The sequence below is a fragment of the Culex pipiens genome, chromosome 2, assembly GCF_016801865.2.
Source record: "Culex pipiens pallens isolate TS chromosome 2, TS_CPP_V2, whole genome shotgun sequence".
NCBI classification, from domain to species: Eukaryota; Metazoa; Arthropoda; class Insecta; order Diptera; family Culicidae; genus Culex; species Culex pipiens.
In genome coordinates, this window is record NC_068938.1 from 174,965,514 (window position 1) to 174,985,786 (window position 20,273).

Sequence of the window (20,273 nt, forward strand, 5' to 3'; positions counted from 1 at the left end):
CTGGATGAACGGATTTTGACCGTATTAGTCTCATTCGATCCGTCTTGGGGTCCCATAGGTCTCTATTTAAAATCAGCAAGTTTAGTTAAGTACTTCAAAAGTTATGCTCAAAAAACGATTCTGGCGAATGTCCGGACTTGTTCGGTAACTGGGCTGAGAACATAGCCCAGTCACCGAATGCTGCTCGATAACTGGGCTGAACGAAAAATAACGAGGGGACCACCGATGCATAATATTTTAGTGGCGAAATATAAAAAATAAAAGTTAATCAAATTCATTTACAATGCCTACTTTTCATATTTCTCTAGTTGTGACTTGAAATTAAATAAATATGTGAAAAAAGTTTTTTTTATTTACTAAACATGATTATTGCATCCATTAACCCCTCGGTCATTTCGGTTTGCTTTGGTTTTTTTGACGTTTGTCCGCTTTTTAACTGGCTAAGGCCCAGTTAGCGAGCGCCCAGTTAAAAAGCAGCCCAGTTAAACAACGCCCAGTTACCGAACAACTACTGTAAAAAGGGTGGTTTTGCAAGAAAACCTATTATGTTATACATTCAGAAAGATATTAAAAAGACCTTTCTAATGAGCCCAAAACATTGAAGATCTGAAAACCCTATCAAAAGTTATTAGCACTTATGCGTTATTTATACACTTTTTGAAGGCCGGATCTCAGATTTTTCAATGCAAATGATGTCCGGGTCCATCATGCAACCATCATTAGTTAGATAATCGAAAGACCTTTCAAATGAGCCTAAAACATCGAGGATCTGACAACCCTATCAAAAGTTATTAGCACCTAAGTGTTATTTATACACTTTTCGGAGGCCGGATTTCAAATATTGTGATAGAAATATTGTCTGAATCTTCCATGCGAACTATCGTTGGATAGGTTTTTTATCAGACCTTGCCGATAGCCAGAAATATGGAAGGACTGCGAACCCTATCAACAGAAATGAGTAATAAAGTTGATTTGTCAAACATGTTAAGGGGGAATGTTGCTATTTTTACTGAATGTATTGACTTTATGAATGTGAGGAAGGCACCAACCACCTAAAGGTGGATTATGTAACGTTTTTTTAATGCTTTAAAGAATGAAAATAAATTATGTTGCCGTTGCCAAAAGCATATTTTTTCAGCACGAGTCGTACATTTATTCAACAAGATGAAAAGAATTGGATGTTAAGTTAACTCACAAAAAAAGAAATCCTCACCGTAAAACTGAAAAGTATTTCTTTTCAATACAAGTACTGTATATTTCAACTTTTAGTTTTCATTTGAGTGCTGTAAAATAGAACTTTTCAGCCCTTGTATCGAAAAGTATCACTTTTCGATTCTGTTTTGACATTCGAGAATTACAGGAAAAGTAAGCAGTTTCGAAATAGAAGTTTTTTTTAACCCAGCATGGGGTGGCGCAATTTTCTTTTACGGAATTATTGAATCACGAATTTATAAAATTTTATTTATTCTTTCATTTTTTTAACCAGCAAACCTTAATTAAATTTAAAAAAATGTCAAAAATTCACATTGCTTCAAAAGAAGTGGTAAAAAATCAAAATACCCAGATATGGCATCCTTATATTATTAAAAAAAAAGAATGAAATGTTAAGCAAATGATTGAAAAATTTAAGATTTTCTTTAAAAAAACTTTTATTTTTGTCAAGATAGTAAGAAACTAAGAAATGTTTCATATAAGTTACCTGTTCTGATTGGCCGATCTCGATCGAATCTCCCTTGGAGGCAGCCATCGCTTTTCACGATAAAACACCTCACCAATTACACTGCAACCTTGAACTTGGCCGTATTCACCAGTAGTGAAAACTTCTACTTCCACTTTACACACAAAAACACGTTTTCCCCCTGACTTTCCCAGGAGACAAATAAATAACACAACTTCTGTGCTGCTACTATCTTGTTGCACAATCGCTTGCAACTCGCAGAACTCTCGTCCAACTCTGGCTAACCTCTCGTAGCCAAATTCATACTGAACAACACTCTGAACTGCTCTGCACTCGTTCCGTCTTCCTGTAATTTCAGATTTGTAACAATGCGACAAAAACAAAACTGGCGTTACACGTGCTCCGAGCTAAACAAATCCATTATTTTGTTCTTGTGTTCAACTTTGCTTGCCGCCGCGCCTCGGAGAATTGTGTATGCTTTTCTAATGAACAAACAAAACACAACACTTTTTTTCCTTCGCTTCTTCCACTGAACTCTGCCTCAAGGTGCAGTCTCACTACACTACCTTCAGTGGAGCTTTCGTTTTAAGCTGAGCCACTAGCGACCACTCTGTGTTTTACCGACTCTGGACTGCATGGCACGACTCGAAGTCAGCTGTTCTTTGAAAAATTTAATTTTAAGCCATTTTTGATAAAAGGTGATTTTTTTTTGTTATTTGATATTTTTAAAATGAACTTGTCTAGTTAATTTTTTTTCTAATTTTTATCAAGTTTCCCTAACTCTTTACTTTTTAACTAATGAGTTCCCAAAGAACTCCTCCAACCGTCTTGAAACGCCGCCACCGACGCTGAAGGTTTTTTTTTTGCTGTGCCGTGCAACTGAGCACACGTAGAATTAACACACATTTTGAAGCTTCGTTCCACGAACAACAGCAAACATATCCTACACGTAATTGCTGAGAAGAGATGCCGAATAGTGACGGCACCGTGTCACAAGACAAATCGGCAATCTGTTGTGGCCGCGCGGCATAAATGACGACAATTAACCGTTTCCGTTCGGCTTGCTCGCGCGTGTGAGCGCACTGTCAGAGCCGGTTGATGAGTTGGGCTTCCGGTGGTAAACTTGGTTAGGGATAGATTTGTGTGTGAATGATAAATACTTTGTTTTCAAATTATATTACAACTACAACAGGAAAATAAAACAAGCACTATTACTTCAACGATATCTAATCATATTAAAATCAAATCAATAAATTTTTCAATATGCTTATACTGACTATAACAATCAATAGCAAAAAATATTATAAATGTTTAAAAAAAATAGTAAAGCTTTGCAATAAAATTTTTGGAATCGTATGTGCCTCTTGGCCATTGAGAATTCAAAATGGGCGGCAAATAAGTAAAATTAAAAAGATACAAATCATCAAATTGCAAGCAAAGTTTGAAAAAAAAGCAAAAGATTATTTTTTATCAAACAACTACAAAATTTTAATGGAAATTGAAGTCTAATCAACTGAAAACAATATGAAATGTATTTTGCTGCGTTGAAAATCATATTTAGCATGTCTGGGATCGAACAAAAATATTTAGAATTTCTGTGAAATTCGGTGCGAAAAGTTTGTATTTGACGAAAAAAAAAATCGCAAATGGATATTTTGAAAACAAGGGAATCGGTTGTATCCGACCCTTTCCGATTTCAATGAAACTTTGTAGACATGTAATTCTACGCTTATGTAAACCATTTTTGTGTATATGGAGTCAGTTTCACTCGATAACGGCATTTGAGAAGGGTGTGAGTGTTTTAAATCTTTTTGTGTTTCTTAATTTAAATATTGCTTTATCTTGAAGACGCATCGTATCAAAAAGTGGTCAATGGCAAACTTGTAGGAAAATTGACAATCTTTCCTAAAAAAATACACTGCAAGAAAAAAACACGCCACTTTCATGAGATTTTTCGATTTTTAAATTAAAAAGTCAAATTTCAAGGTGAGCCCACGTTTTTTTTCGTTCAAAATTTTTGTGAAAATAGCCTAAGATGTTACGAAAGGCTCACGAAAAATGCAGGATGGAATAACTCACTTAAAAAAATACAAAAAAATATTTATTGAAACTGTTTTTTTTTTAAGTGGTCTAAACGTCAACATATTTAAAAACCGAATACGGGAATCGATTCTCCAGACAATTTTACATAACAGACTCTATTTTGACCACTGTATCAAGTCCAATCCTTATGAAGTTACAGCGGTTTTAAAAATAAAAATGTTGAAAAAATGGGTTTTTTATGGTTTTTGACAATTTCTATATGACAGACTTGATTTTTCATTCTCGAAAATATTTTTACCGGAAAGCTCGTCCAATTTCCCATAAGATTGTCTTTCAAAAAGTATATCAGGGTGGCCATAAAAAAACGAGAAAAACCTTGAAAATACCTTAAATATTTTATACTAAATTTTTTTATTTTTCAAAGTTCTTGTCGCTCCCTTCTAAATCGGTAAAAATCAGCGGACAAAAAAAAACAAAAAAAAAATTTAAGGTGAAGTTTTTGGAAAATTAAGATTGTTAAAAAAATCGCGGAACTTCTAACAGAATTTTGAATGTGTTTTTTTAAGCTGTTAAATTTTATTGATTAAAAATAAAAAAAAAAAACAAAATTTTGTTCTTATGGCGCAAAAACAAATTAAAACGGACCTTCATTTTTTCTTGGATTTTTTCATCAATCTTAATTTTTTTTCCGAAAGTGCAAATTTATCAGAAAAAATCGTATTCAAGATACATTTTTTTATACTTGTATAGCATTTTTGTATGACAGAAATTGAATTAAGATTTGTATGGCCGTGATTAATTTTTTGTGGTAATCACACAAATTCAGCCATCTAATAAAATAAGGAAATTTCTTATTTTTTTAAAGTTCGCTCTTCTTGAATTTAAACGAGCTGTTTTCCATAGAAGTTGGCACAAACGTTGAAGAGTGTTTGCATGAATGTATTTTATATAATCTTCTCCCGCCCAATTTTGAAGTTTAAATGAAAATGATTTTCACAACGTCCTGATGGCCATGTTCTGCTTTTCAGTAAAGATTTAAAGAATTCTCTAACGCCAAACGAAGTTTTTTTTATATTGAGTTTGGAAAATTGTAGGGAATGATGCAACAAAATCGCAAGCAACATAGAAATTGGGAGTTTGGATTGAAATTCGATCAGAAACAATTTCGTTTACAATCAGTGAGGAGTAGGGTGCCCAGAAAAAATGACCCCCTGCTCCACAAGCAAAAATTGTTTTTTTTGGTTATTTTAAGCGTCTGTGCAAATTTTGAGCGAAATTGGTTGAGATTAACCCATTGATACCCGAGCCTAAAGTAGGTGAAAAAAATGTTTTTCGTACAAAATAGTAGTTTATGCAACAAGTTGCAAAAAGAAGATTTTTTCAGCACGAGTTGTGTATCCAACGAGGTTCACCGAGTTGGATAAATACGACGAGTGCTGAAAAAATCAAGTTTTGCAACGAGTTGCTTACAACATTTTTTGCAATTCCGAAAAACGCTTATTTAATGGAATTTTATGTCAAACATTCATGTGTTTAGTAAATTCATCGTTCAAAACAAAACAATATTGAAAAAAGTTACTTTTCGATACTAGTGCTGAAAAGTTCAACTTTTCAGCACCCATTTCAGTGCTGAAAAGTAGAACTTTTCAGCACTGTTATTGAAAGGTATTAATTTTCCATTCTGTTATTTTTGGTAGGGAAAAGTAGGCCGTTTCGTTTCTCTAGAAGGGCAGGAAAAGTTGACAGTTTCACAGTGGAATTGCAAAATAGTTGTTTTTGCAATTCCGTCGTGAAACTGCTTACTTTTCCTGTCATTCTTGAACGACGAAATAGCCTACTTTTCTATAACAAAAATAACAGAATCGAATAGCAACACTTTTCAAAATAAATGCTGAAAAGTTCTACTTTTCAGCACTCAAATGGGTGCTAAAAAGTTGAACTTTTCAGCACTTGTTTCGAAAAGTAACACTTTTCAACATTTTTTTGATTTAAACGATTTATTGACAAAATACATGAAAATTTGACATAAAATTTCACTCAGTGTGTGTTTTTTGGAATTGCAAAAAATGTTGTATGGAACTCGTTGCAAAACTTGATTTTTTCAGCACTCTTCGTATTTATCCAACTCGGTGAACCTCGTTGGATAAATGTACGACTCGTGCTGAAAAAATTCTCTTTTTGCAACTTGTTGCATAAATGCCTTTTTTTAAATCGCCAATAACTTTTCAGGATCGAGTTTTACAGCTTTGGTGTGTTCTACAAAGTTGTAAAACATAAAATTTTAAATAAGAATCTTACTTTAGAAGCTATCATAAGTAACAAAAATATTGAGCAAAGATACCAAACATACCAGTCTTTATCGTTTGCCTATTTTTTATTTTAAGTATTTTAGCCAAAATCAAGTCCAGTTCGAAAATACCGTGAAAAAAGTTTATAATTTCAGGTTGAAGCAAGGAACCCCAAAAAAAATGACAAAATCACGTTTCTTTTGATTATTTGCTATAATGTTTAAAGAATTGCATTACCGTCAACTAAGGCGAATTGAGACTAAATTCTGGAAAGGACAACAGTTTTTAGAACTATTAAAAGCCTCAAATTTGGAAATACATGTACTCATTTAGAGACTCTGTGTATGTCCTAACCAAAGCCAATCAAAAATATGAAAATATTTTGGAAAAACATGGCGAAATCAACTGCCCCAATGTGGCCCACAGGTCCCGATTGACCCCAGATAACCGTGAAAAAGGTTTTATACTGAGCGATCTTTTCGAAAACAATATTTTCATTTTTTTATAAAGACAAACATGTCAAAAGCGCGTAATATTGAATGTTTGGAACTTTTGAGATGTTTGTCTTAATTACAAAAAAAAAATTGTTTACGAAAAGATCAGAAAATTTCACAAATATTTTATATTTTAATTATAAAAATCGGACCATTAATTGCTGAGATATCGACATTAGAAAATTGTGGGTTGTTTGGGTAAGACTAAGAAAACTTCAATTTTCCTGTTTTTTAATCTTTGCTTGTCAATTCTCAGCAACTTAAGGTCGTATCAACAATGTTTGAAAAATCAAAATATATTCGATATAAATTTTCTCAGATTCTCAAAAATATTGTGGTTTGGTTGAGCGTTTTAGCAGAATGCATTACTGTGAATACAAAGAGACGAGTTGTTCCTTTTAATTCTACTATATATTTTTAATATCTTGACAGATACGTATTTCGTCTACTACTTGCAAACTTCATCAGTGAACAGATCTCGTCTCTTTGTATTCACTCAAAATTTTTTTTTTCAACAGTGGGCAAACATGGGCACTAATTCAAAAAATAAATAACTGCAACTTTTTTTCAAAAAAGTTACCAAAAAATGACTATAACTTGGAAAAGGTGCACTGCACTTTCACTAAAGTACTTTTTAATTGCAAATTCGATTTTACATCGAAAAATGAAGTTGAATAATTTTTGCGACCAATATTTGAATTTTAGAAAACATCAGTATTGATTCAAAAAAGTGTCAAAGATTTTTTGCACATTCTGAAAATTTCTGAAAATTTGGCATTTAAAAAAAAAAAAAGTATTTTTGCAAATCAAATTTTAGTCACAAAAGGTGAAATTTAAAATCACCTTATAATTGATGAGAGTTCGACTGTTGTTATTATTTTGAGTTTGATCGGCTACTCAGTCTGGGCAAAGTGAAACGCTATGTATGGTTTTCTGTAATAAGTCCTCTAATATGTGTTTCTAACAATAAATTATTAATTAATAGTTCCCCCTGAAGAAGGCGCCAATCAGCGCCGAAACGTCGGACACAGCATAAACAGCGTTTCACTTTGCCCAGACTGAGTAGCCGATCAAACTCAAAAAAATTTAAAATCACCATTTTTTTACCGTGTATGATTTTTTTCAGTGTAGTCCTTATCCTTCCCTACAACTTTGCTGAAGCCACCAAATCGATCAAAAATTCCTTCAAAAGATACAGGTTTTTGATTTTTTGAACAATTATATGGACAAACTAATGATGCAAAATGGTTTCTTTGGGCATACCAAATACACCAAAAAAGTTTCAGCCGGAATAAAAAATTAAAAAAATGATCGATTTCGTAGAGAATTGCTCTATTTCAAACAATTAATGCAAGACATAAATTTACAAATTTACTAGATATTCCATGACTTTTTTTTCTGATCAAATCTGATGGAAGAAGCTTTACAAAAAAATGCATATTCTTTCAAACAAACAAACAAGGTAATCGTCATTAATTTTGCATTTGTTTCACTGGAAAACTCAGCGAGCTTTTCTGCGGATGAAGTAATTTATTGACACAACTTTGATGTCATTCAGAATAAATATTTCGCTCAAATTTAAAAACATTACCAACCCAACGTTCTACGTGCCCAGCTCGTAAATACATACATAGTACTCATTTTGTATCCAAACAAAAAAAAACAACTTCCCAAATAATTCCGGCAGTCATGTTTACTCAGCGGTATCATCAACCACCCCAGCAAGAACCCGGATGCTTCGCGTGACCTGCATTTACCGGGTTTCCATAGTTGCGGTAGTCTTTATCAACGAAAAACTTCGCCAACCGTTGAGGGGGGAAAAAGAGCAAAAAAAAGCATTACAAAAATGCACTGACCGCAGCCACGCCAAATGATAAGGTTCTTTTTTGTTTTGTCTATCAACATTTTTTTTCTGATGGTCTTTGTTTTTTTAAAAGCAGATTTGGTAGAAATGCTGATGCATTGTGGAATGCACTTAAAATCGGTGCAGAAACACGCAATCAGCAAATTTCCAGTCAATCTACTTAGGACGTTAAATAAAATATTTAAAATTAATTTGTCTACTCAGTGTTCAAACTGTTTCGTTGGATTATTAAGGGTTACGTTCCCTCCTTACCCTCAAGTAGATAAGCTTTTCATTACACACATCCTTATAGTCATAAAGCTCCGCCAAGTGTACGGCGGAAAATCATCTTAAAGTTGATGGTGCAGGGAAGAAAAAGAAAAAGAGGAAAACCCTCGTTGCAGCTAGTCATCGCCCACCCACTTGACAAGCTCATCCTTCATCCAGTACATCCAGTACATCGTGTCGACGGGGGATAGTTTTACACCGAGAATCACTCATTGTTTCGCCGTGAGTTTTTACGGCGCTTTTTTTACGGGTTGATGAAGGTGATGTAAAACCGCTTAAGCAACATGCATCAAAAGCACTGGAGCAATTGAGCAGCTAACCAAAGCGTGCTAAAGTGTTAATCGGAGTTTATTAAAGCGATGAAATGAGTGCAACATGCATGCAAAAGATGCATCGCCGCCGAGGGTGTGAAAAGTCGTTGAAGGATTTAATTATGGTGCAATTTGGGTAATTATGTAACGAAGGAAGTGGCGTAATATTTTATCTTCTTTTAGAGAGAAGAAAATTTTAAACGGTTTTGACGAATCGAATACTTGATCTTTATTTTCTTTGTAAAAAAATAACATGTAATTTTTATCTAGATTTTTTTCGTCTTTTTGTCAATAAAAAAAACAAATTATTCGCTTTACAGCACCTTGGCGTTCTCGGTTGCGAGATTCCTACTCGAAACTTGGTGTCCGTAGGCTTGGCAACGGGACCGTCTGGGATCAAACCCAAGCCAATTATAAATTCAAAATAAAACTTTAAAAAATGACCACAATTGTGAAAGAATATGACTCGGAATGGCAAAAACAAAAACACAACAAGAAAAAATCAAACTAAATAATAGTATTAATGATTTTTCACGCTCGAAAACAGCAAATTTCACGGGGACCTCATTTTCAAAACACAATATTTCACGCAAATTTCATGGAACGGGAAAAATGTTAAAATAACTCTGAAAATCTTTTGATTATATTACAGAAACTACTTTTTATGCTTCATTATACTAAAAAAATCTTCACTAAATTTGAACGTGAAACAAAAAAAAATCCCATTATTTTCAAAAAAGTTTCCACCTAGTTTATGGATGAGCACTTATTATATTTTAAAACAAAATGTAGGGCATGCGTATATTCATTTGTTGATCTACATTTTTGATATTCAACTTATAAAGCAAAAACGTTTTCGCTGATTTTCTTCTGTTTAAGCAGTTTAAATTTTATTGAATTTCATATCAATGCAAGATACAACAATCTTGTCCATCCAAAATGAGTGAAATAGTTTGAGTTTTCTGCAAAATTTAGCCCATTCAAAATATGTTTTAAGGATTTCATCTCTCTTTTCAAAAACTAAATTTAAAATCAATGGGCAAAAATAATATAATTTGTAACAAAATCAAAATTTTGATTTAAAATGAGAACAGAAAACAAAAAAAGGGGAATCATCCACCCAATTAATCAAATATCGTTAAAATTAAACAGAACTTAGAAAAAAATCTGACATGTTTTTAAAATGAGGATAAAACAAAGCTTAATTAAGGATAAAACAAAGCTTATTTCTTTTTGAAATTTTAATTTTCAAATTAAATAGTAGTGAAATTTTTACTAAAGAGAAAAAAATACTAAATTTTGTTAGTTCCTAAAAACTGATAAAGACAAAATTCGCGGATTTCACGCTGTCCGCAAAATCGTGAAATTTCACTAACCCTATAAATATCGTAAAACGGGGTGACTTTGAAAGCCAGCCTATCAAATGTTTGAGATTTTTCCGCAAAATGAAGAGTGTAAATTAAATACTTTCGGAATAGTATGGAATCATACTGACCGTGGTAGAGCATTGTTCAAAGTACCTTAAGAAGAACTTTGCATAAAATTTTGAAAAGTTTAAAAGTTAGTTAACTCTAATTAAGAAAATGTTGATGAAAACCATTATATTATTCTTCTCAAAAAGTCATGACTTTTTTAATGATCATGATTTTGAATCGGAAAACGGAATACATTCTCAATTTTTTTAAGTTTGTAAATAAATATTATATGTTTATGGAACAAAATTTAAAAAATCTCCAGATTTATAGGCTATTTTGTTGAACAAATTTCATATAAAAGGTGAAATATTTTGATTCGTGCTTCGAGGTCAGTTAAAATGCAATATTAATCGAAAATTTTATTGAAAAAAAAACTAGTTTTTACGAATGTTACCTAAAATTTATAGTATTTTGTTAACTAGCTTATAACTTTAGCTAACTAGACATAAACATTATTTTTTTTCATTGAAAACTATATTAGCAACCTTAGTGATGGTACATTTGACGTACGGTTTTAACGTAACTATTTTTTTCAAACACTATTGATTTTTTCAGAGATGGTGCATGGTACATTAACCCTCTACAACCCTCTACCCTGCCTTTAGACGGGCTTAGATCTAAAAAAACGCCGAAAAATAATTTTCCAACCGATTTTTGATCTTTAAAAAGCATTGGAAAGAAGAACTTTTAAAATTTTAGAAAATTTCAGGGTTGGAAGTTTAGCTTGTTTTATGTGACTTTATCAATGTTTTTAAAAATGTTACTTTTTTAGGGGTCAACTTTGGCTGTGTTTTTTACTAACATTTCCTATATTTTCAGTAAAAAGAAGTATGCAGTAATTTTTGTAGTGTCCCAGACTATGCCTCTACGCATTTTTTTGGTTGCAATTTAAATGATGATGGTTTCATTCTTTAGCAGAAAATGTGAAAAACATGCAAAAAATTAAAAAAAAAAGTGACTGTAAAAACGTGAAAAAATAGATAGGCAAAATGAAATTATATTAGGTGGTAAAATAGGCCAAATGCTATCAAAAACAAACACAAACTGAACAAGATAAATGCAAATTAAAATACTAAAAATATAACAAGAAAAACATAAAACAAGAAAAGTAAAGTTGACCTCCTGAAAACGGGAAAAATAAATATTTTCCAAAAAAAAATTGGGCAGTAGAGGGTTAACCTTGTGTGTAATCTTGAGAAAAACTTTGCCAGCTGAAAAATATTCCAAAAATTAATTGAAATCCTATCAATGTCACCCCGGTTTACGGTAATTGAAAAGAAGAAAAACAAAAGAAATAAATCATTTTGTTAAAATCAATGCAAACAATAGAAAATTATTAAATCGTCATTTTCAATTGGACAATTTCCCAGATTCTTTATTAGATTTCTCTACATTGTTTGAAAGAACACACAGTTTATAAATAAGATAAGAAGAATGTGTGTAAAATAATCACCGAAATTTCAACTGTGTGAAAACCACACTAACCTTAAAAAGCCAATTCTGAAGTTGATCCAGTATGCAAAACAAATCTTCCAAAATGAATCCAATAAAATCAGGTTAAGGTCACTTTGAGTCGATCACAACCAGCCAGGTAAAGCCAGGTGAGTGATACTAGAAGTATTCGATTTTGATTTAACATTGGACTCAACAATTTATTCCCGATTTTTTTTTTCAGCCAAAGAAAAACTTCAAAAGCAATATCTTTAATTTACCATAAATCTACAACGTATAAAAACAAAAAATTCATCTGATTGAACTTCCAACGTCTTAAAAAACATACATTATGTAAGTAAAACAATCGATCAATGCTGGCAAAAAAACAAATTCCAGCTAATATTCGCACAAAAAAAAAAAACACTAAACTCAATCTCTTCAGTGCAGCCAACGTTGCGTCAAAACAAACCAAAACCTCAAAAACGGAGAAAAAAATGTGTCTGCTAGTAAAAACCGGTTTCCCTCCAACGTTACATCGAAATTCGATGTGTGATTGTTGGTCAAACATTTGTAGGGCAATGATGTCAATTTTGAGCATTGGAGAATTGATTTTCAAATCGGAGGGATGCATTTTTGCTTTATATAACTTTAAAAAACATCAAAAACAAATAAAACAAGCAAACAACCAAGACTGAGCATAATGGAGTCAAGAACACTCGATAGAAGTTTGGATCATAACACATTACCTGCAAATGGTGAAAAACCAAACTTTTGCAAACGCAAACCACATTATGGTTAAATAAATGGAACTTTAATTAACCACTCACGAGTCACTGAAGCAAAAAGTTACTCACTGGTCTTGTTTTTTTCTTCTTTCTGTGACTAAAGCTTTTTGCTTGCAACAATCTCGCGGTTAAAGCGAAAAGTGCAAAACTAATAGCTAATTTTCAATTGAAATCTGCTGTTGATCCATTGCTGGATAATTCAATCGCCTTTGGTTGAGGTAAATTATACATGGTAATTTGAGGAATAATCTGATTTCATTTGAATTAAATTATTTCAACGAAAGTCGATGAGTCAAGATTAAAAATTAGTGAAGAATCTCTACTAAAATCGAAGGAAAGTTATTTACATAATTAAACTCAAATCGAAGATGCTGCCTTTGAGCATCCTCGCCCGGAAATCAATAATTTTCGTCCATTACAAGCAACAACAAGAAAAAAAAATACGGTCCAACATTGATCGAAAAATGTGTCAGCGCAAGCCATTTTTCCAAATATCCTGAATTAAGAAGATTCCATCCTCCTTCTCCATCGCTGCACTGATTTTCATCATTTTCCCCAACTGTTGCTGCCCGTTTCATTAAACTGTCCTTTCAGCGGAAAAATCAACTCGAATAAAGGCCCCCCTTCTCCATGTCTGAACAGCCAGCCTGAATGGAGAATCCATCAAAACCGGTTCTTCGTCAAGTGCCTCGGGGGGAGCATCAAGATTTAAAATTTTCATAAATCTTTACATAATGTTTGCGAGCGACGAGGGCGCACACGTTGTGAGAAAAAAAATGTCGTAAAATGCATCATTTTAGGACTGACGAGCCTCTTGATAAAAGGTGATGTTCATAAATTACGTATTTGAAACTATTATGAATAAATTGGTTCAATCAAATTTGGTTATTAAAACCAGAAAGTCACATAATTCTAAGTGATGACGTGGCTTATGGACGACCCCCAAACCAGAGATGTGCTAACCAGAGGGTGGTGGTGGTCACCGTTAAGGTTGCAGTTGATGCCGGTTAGACCTATCGGAACTCTCGGTGAGGTAAGTTGCAAGTGGTGTCATTTACACCGGAGCTTGTTGAGTTTATGTATGCCAAGCTGCTGAGGTGCTTAAAAATGCATAGATAATTTTCTTGGGCTCGTGCGGGATAGCTTTATCCTAACCTCTTTTATAATGATTTTCCTGTGGGATGCTTTTATGTGCATTTATAACGGAGAAGGGGAGAAAACATCACATTAGCGAAGATGTTGAATCAACATTCTTTGTTTGAAAAATCGTTCAAAAATGTTGACTTGTTTGTTTAAAAAAAGTGGTGAGAAAGGTGGATGAACCCATCTCAATTTTAGTCAGGAAATATTCTTTTTTTTAAAGCAGAATTACTTTAAGAGAACAATTTGAATACAATAAATTTAACTGATACATTTGTTAAGTAAACATTGAATAATAAATAAGGATTTTCTAAACATCTTTTATTCCATCAAATTTAGTATTAAACTTGGAAAAATATGTTTGATTTCATAAAGATTCCTAAATCTAGTCTTTCCTTTTCGCTTTTCAAACCAATAATTTTTGTGGAATTGCTTGCCACGAAAATAAAAACATTTATCAAATTCAAATTTTACAGAAAATCTCCAGAATAAACAAGATCTCTGAAATAAGAGCTGTGATTAAAAATCTTTTGTTTCAACTACATTTAAACTCAGAATAAAGTCTGAATAGAAAATTTTAAGCATTTGATGACAAAAAAACAGTTAAACCTTAAAAAATTCCAAATATTTTTAAACGAGACCATACTAAATTTAATTATAAATGCATAAAAATGCATTTTAGATTGTTTTTAGATGATAAGATTTCTATTTCCATTGAAAAAAATCCCACTAATTTTTCGGACCAATATTGAAAGATGGGGTACAGTCGTTTTGCAATCATTAGGAGCAATTCTCTACGAAATCGGTCTTTTTTCTTCAATTTTAATTTTTGTATTTTTTAATCCGGCTGAAACTTTTTTGGTGCCTTCGGTATGCCCAAAGAAGCCATTTTGCATCATTAGTTTGTCCATATAATTTTCCATACAAATTCGGCAGCTGTCCATACAAAAATGATGTATGAAAATTCAAAAATCTGTATCTTTTGATGGAATTTTTTGATCGATTTGGTGTCTTCGGCAAAGTTGTAGGTATGGATACGGACTACACTGGAAAAAATAATACACGGTAAAAAAAAATTTGGTGATTTTTTTATTTAACTTTTTATCACTAAAACTTGTTTACAAAAAAACACTATTTTTAATTTTTTTTATTTTTTGATATGTTTTAGAAGACATAAAATGCCAACTTTTCAGAAATTTCCAGGTTGTGCAAAAAATCACTGACCGAGTTATGAATTTTTTAATCAATACTGATTTTTTCAAAAAATCGAAATTTTGGTCGTAAAAATTTTTCAACTTCATTTTTCGATGTAAAATCAAATTTGCAATCAAAAAGTACTTTACTAAAATTTTGATAAAGTGCACCGTTTTCAAGTTATAGCCATATTTAAGTGACTTTTTTGAAAATAGTCGCAGTTTTTCATTTTTTTAAATTAGTGCACATGTTTGCCCAGTTTTGAAAAAAATATTTTTGAAAAGCTGAGAAAATTCTCTATATTTTGCTTATTCGGACTATGTTGATACGACCTTTAGTTGCTGAGATATTGCAATGCAAAGGTTTAAAAACAGGAAAATTGATGTTTTCTAAGTTTCACCCAAACAACCCACCATTTTCTATCGTCAATATCTCAGCAACTAATGGTCCGATTTTCAATGTTAATATATGAAACAATTGTGAAATTTTCCGATCTTTTCGAAAAAAATATTTTTGGAATTTTCAAATCAAGACAAACATTTTAAAAGGGCGTAATATTGAATGTTTGGCCTTTGTGAAATGTTAGTCTTGATTTGAAAATTCCAAAAATATTTTTTTCGAAGAGATCGGAAAATTTCACAAATGTTTCATATATTAACATTGAAAATCGGACCATTAGTTGCTGAGATATTGACGATAGAAAATGGTGGGTTGTTTGGGTGAAACTTAGAAAACATCAATTTTCCTGTTTTTAAACCTTTGCATTGCAATATCTCAGCAACTAAAGGTCGTATCAACAAAGTCCAAATAAGCAAAATATAGAGAATTTTCTCAGCTTTTCAAAAATATTTTTTTCAAAACTGGGCAAACATGTGCACTAATTTAAAAAAATGAAAAACTGCGACTATTTTCAAAAAAGTCACTTAAATATGGCTATAACTTGAAAACGGTGCACTTTATCAAAATTTCAGTTAAGTACTTTTTGATTGCAAATTTGATTTTACATCGAAAAATGAAGTTGAAAAATTTTTACGACCAAAATTTCGATTTTTTGAAAAAATCAGTATTGATTAAAAAATTCATAACTCGGTCAGTGATTTTTTGCACAACCTGGAAATTTCTGAAAAGTTGGCATTTTATGCCTTCTAAAACATATCAAAAAATAAAAAAAATTAAAAATAGTGTTTTTTTGTAAATCAAGTTTTAGTGATAAAAAGTTAAATAAAAAAATCACCAAATTTTTTTTACCGTGTATTATTTTTTTCCAGTGTAGTCCGTATCCATACCTACAACTTTGCCGAAGACACCAAATCGATCAAAAAATTCCTTCAAAAGATACAGATTTTTGAATTTTCATACATCATTTTTGTATGGACAGCTGCCGAATTTGTATGGAAAATTATATGGACAAACTAATGATGCAAAATGGCTTCTTTGGGCATACCGAAGGCACCAAAAAAGTTTCAGTCGGATTAAAAAATACAAAAAAAATCGAATGACCGAAATCCTAGAGAACTGCTCTTAGTTTTTTTAAATTCTAAGTTTTAAACATAATATTTTTTGCGGAAAAAACAAACACTCAAAATATTTTCAAATTAACTTAAACGTGTTTTCACAATTTTTTCTAATGCAGGGGAATGCACTTTCAATGGAGCACTTCCATTCGAGCAGTTTTTACTTTTTTCTACAATGTATTTCTAATGGAGCGAACTGTCAAAAACTGCTCTTCTGCGGGTGCTCCATTGTTTTCAGCTGGTTTCATCTGAAACTATGTTCAAATTTTAAAGTTTGAAACAAAAATACGTTTTGTGCCCTGAATTTTCGAACCGACAAAAACTTTTAAAAATATTAGCAACTTATGATATTTTTGAAATTTGTACAAAGCATTTTGCTAATTTAAAACCTCGATCAAAACTGAGGGTCAAAAACTTTAAATGAAATTTGTACTAGCCCAAATTAAAAAGCAGACAAATTATAATATTGCAAAAAGAAGAATAACAAAAAACGCTTCTTGACTTTTTTAACATATGTCTTAAAAAAGTAGCAACAAGTTGCAAAAAGAGGATTTTTTCAGCAAAGTTGGATAAATTTCCAAAAAACACCCTTTAATCGTTTAAATCAAACAATGTTCAACTTTTTCTACACAGCAAAAAATCCGATGGTAGAATCGCATGCACATCACCTTCGTTAAAAAAGACACTTAATATTACTGCATGTACAATTTTTGTAAACACAAAAAAAAGTTGCAACCGACGGGACTCGAACCCAGCACCATCAGTGAGGAATGGCGCCTTAGCCCGCTCGGCCATCAGACCAAAAAAAAATGGAAAAGATAAACGCATGGGTAATTCTCCGCCAACTCACACAGCAGTTGCCCCGACCCCTCTTCGATTTGCGTGAAACTTTGTCCTAAGGGGTAACTTTTGTCCCTGATCACGAATCCGAGGTCCGTTTTTTGATATCTCGTGACGGAGGGGCGGTACGACCCCTTCCATTTTTGAACATGTGAAAAAAGAGGTGTTTTTCAATAATTTGCAGCCTGAAACGGTGATGAGATAGAAATTTGGTGTCAAAGGGACTTTTATGTAAAATTAGACGCCCGATTTGATGGCGTACTCAGAATTCCGAAAAAACGTATTTTTCATCGAAAAAAACACTAAAAAAGTTTTGAAAATTCTCCCATTTTCCGTTACTCGACTGTAAAAAATTTTGGAACATGTCATTTTATGGGAAATTTAATGTACTTTTCGAATCTACATTGTCCCAGAAGGGTCATTTTTTCATCTAGAACAAAATTTTTCATTTTAAAATTTCGTGTTTTTTCTAACTTTGCAGGGTTATTTTTTAGAGTGTAACAATGTTCTACAAAGTTGTAGAGCAGACAATTACAAAAATTTTGATATATAGACATAAGGGGTTTGCTAATAAACATCACGAGTTATCGCGATTCTACGCAAAAAAGTTTTGAAAAAGTTGGTCGTCATCGATCATGGCCGTTCATGGTCACCCGCGACAGACACGGACGACGAAACAAAGAGAAACGCAAAAAGTAACTTTTTCAAAACTTTTTTTCGTAAAATCGCGATAACTCGTGATGTTTATTAGCAAACCCCTTATGTCTATATATCAAAATTTTTGTAATTGTCTGCTCTACAACTTTGTAGAACATTGTTACACTCTAAAAAATAACCCTGCAAAGTTAGAAAAAACACGAAATTTTAAAATGAAAAATTTTGTTCTAAATGAAAAAATGACCCTTCTGGGACAATGTAGATTCGAAAAGTACATTAAATTTCCCATAAAATGACATGTTCCAAAATTTTTTACAGTCGAGTAACGGAAAATGGGAGAATTTTTAAAACTTTTTTAGTGTTTTTTTCGATGAAAAATACGTTTTTTCGGAATTCTGAGTACGCCATCAAATCGGGCGTCTAATTTTACATAAAAGTCCCTTTGACACCAAATTTCTATCTCATCACCGTTTCAGGCTGCAAATTATTGAAAAACACCTCATTTTTCGCATGTTCAAAAATGGAAGGGGTCGTACCGCCCCTCCGTCACGAGATATCAAAAAACGGACCTCGGTTTCGTGATCAGGGACAAAAGTTACCCCTTAGGACAAAGTTTCACGCAAATCGAAGAGGGGTCGGGGCAACTTTTCCCGATTTCGTGTGAGTTGGTAGAGAATTACCCGCATATATCAGCTTGACATTTTTGTCAAGTAGATTTCCCATCCTGATGGTCTACATATTTCAGGGTGTAATATTACATAGAATTTCATAAAATAATGCACAATTTATTTTACACCCAGGTCTTTTACACGCTGCTGGATTACTACTTTTTTTTTGCTGTGTAACAATTGCTGAAAAGTTCAACTTTTCAGCATCCATTTTAGTGCTAAAAAGTAGAACTTTTCAGCATTTGTTTTGAAAAGGGTTACTATTCGATTCTGTTGTTTTTGGTACATAAAAGTAGGCTGTTTCGTCGTTCGAGAATGGTAGGAAAACTGAGAAGTTTCACGACGGAACAACAAAAAAAATAATTTTCAATACGATGAATTTCAAACTAAACTCAATAAAACAGAAACCTAGGGATACTTGTATTTAAAAATCTTACAAAATATCATTAAAGGCTATTACCAATTTTATTTTCAAGGTTTTGTTCATCAACTCTGGTGGAGATTAAATTCACGAGGGAGGAAAAAAATACAAAAACTGTTCAACAGTTTTCAACATTTTCAAACAAGAAGTATCACAAAATGCTAAATACATCATACAAATTAAGTTTACTGTCTAAGAACTTTAAAATTATGAAGAATTCCGGGATTTTTTTTTTCTTATTGGTACACGTCTCCCTTTCAATCTACAGTTTGCATTTAAAAGTGTAAAAACCCAAAGGATGCCTCATATGGTTTGAAAGACGATATTAAATGAATACTTTTTCTACGTAAGTATTTTTTTGTTACTTTATACTTTTAGCCCAGGCTAAAAAAAATATACTCAAAATGATCTCAAAGAAACAACAGCAACAACAAATTTTCGATAAAGGCAGTAGAAATTATTCCAAAGACGTATTTTGCAATTCAAGACTAATTTAACCCAAATTCAAACTTTTATTACTCCCTGCGACCACCACGGCATAATCTAGGCTATCGCTTAAAAACCTATAATCGTCCCCATCATCAGCAGTCATTTCACACCCATCAAAAGTGTGCTAATTTAGCCCAAAAAACTTTGCAACTCTAGTCGTTCGGCCAGCTCATCCATTATTCAGCTCAAGCGCGCAGTTGTGTACTAAAAACCTGTCAACCGCGCAAACAGCCCATCATTCAGCGCGCGCGCGCTCTGTAGTGTAGATCTGTTTGCATTCTTTTGATCAGAAGTGACAAATGATGACACTATATACCGGGGCCAAACCTTAACAAACGGTTTCGCCATTCGATTAGCATGCAATGCATGTCCAGCAGCAGCACAGTGATTGCTCTTCAAACACACACTTTTAGGTTCTGAATTGCTGGCTGTTTGCTGGCGAATAAACCTAGGCTACAGGTGTTGTTGTACTCTGTTAGCTGGAAGCGTGAGCAATTGTTCGGTTCCAGAAGCAGCAGTTGGCGTTACAGTAGCTCTGTTCCACTGAAAATCACGATCACAATTAGTCTCGACTAATCGAATCGGGAAAGAGCTCAATTTCACTTGAAATGATGTCGCATATATGACACTGCAGGCTTCACAAGTGCCTTTCTGTTGGACAGGTATTCCCGGTATCGAATACAAGCTCGACAGCTATCATGTTACACACAG

The 20,273-nt window shown here is 32.7% G+C and overlaps 1 protein-coding gene across 3 annotated transcripts in view; it reads right to left on the reverse strand.

The window, feature by feature from the left end:
• The window catches only part of LOC120418193 (venom dipeptidyl peptidase 4), a 54,248-nt gene that overhangs the window by 16,026 nt on the left and 17,949 nt on the right, over positions 1-20,273 (reverse strand). Inside the window, exon 2 of one of the 3 annotated variants that reach the window (XM_039580496.2) lies at positions 1,700-2,024. The exons of 1 other annotated variant lie outside the window; for it this stretch is intronic. In XM_039580496.2, coding sequence (XP_039436430.1) covers positions 1,700-1,747 — 48 coding nt within the window. In that variant the 5' untranslated portion in view covers positions 1,748-2,024. Of the gene's footprint in view, positions 1-1,699; positions 2,037-20,273 lie in introns of those variants that run through there. One more of the 3 variants, XM_039580498.2, reaches the window with a different exon arrangement.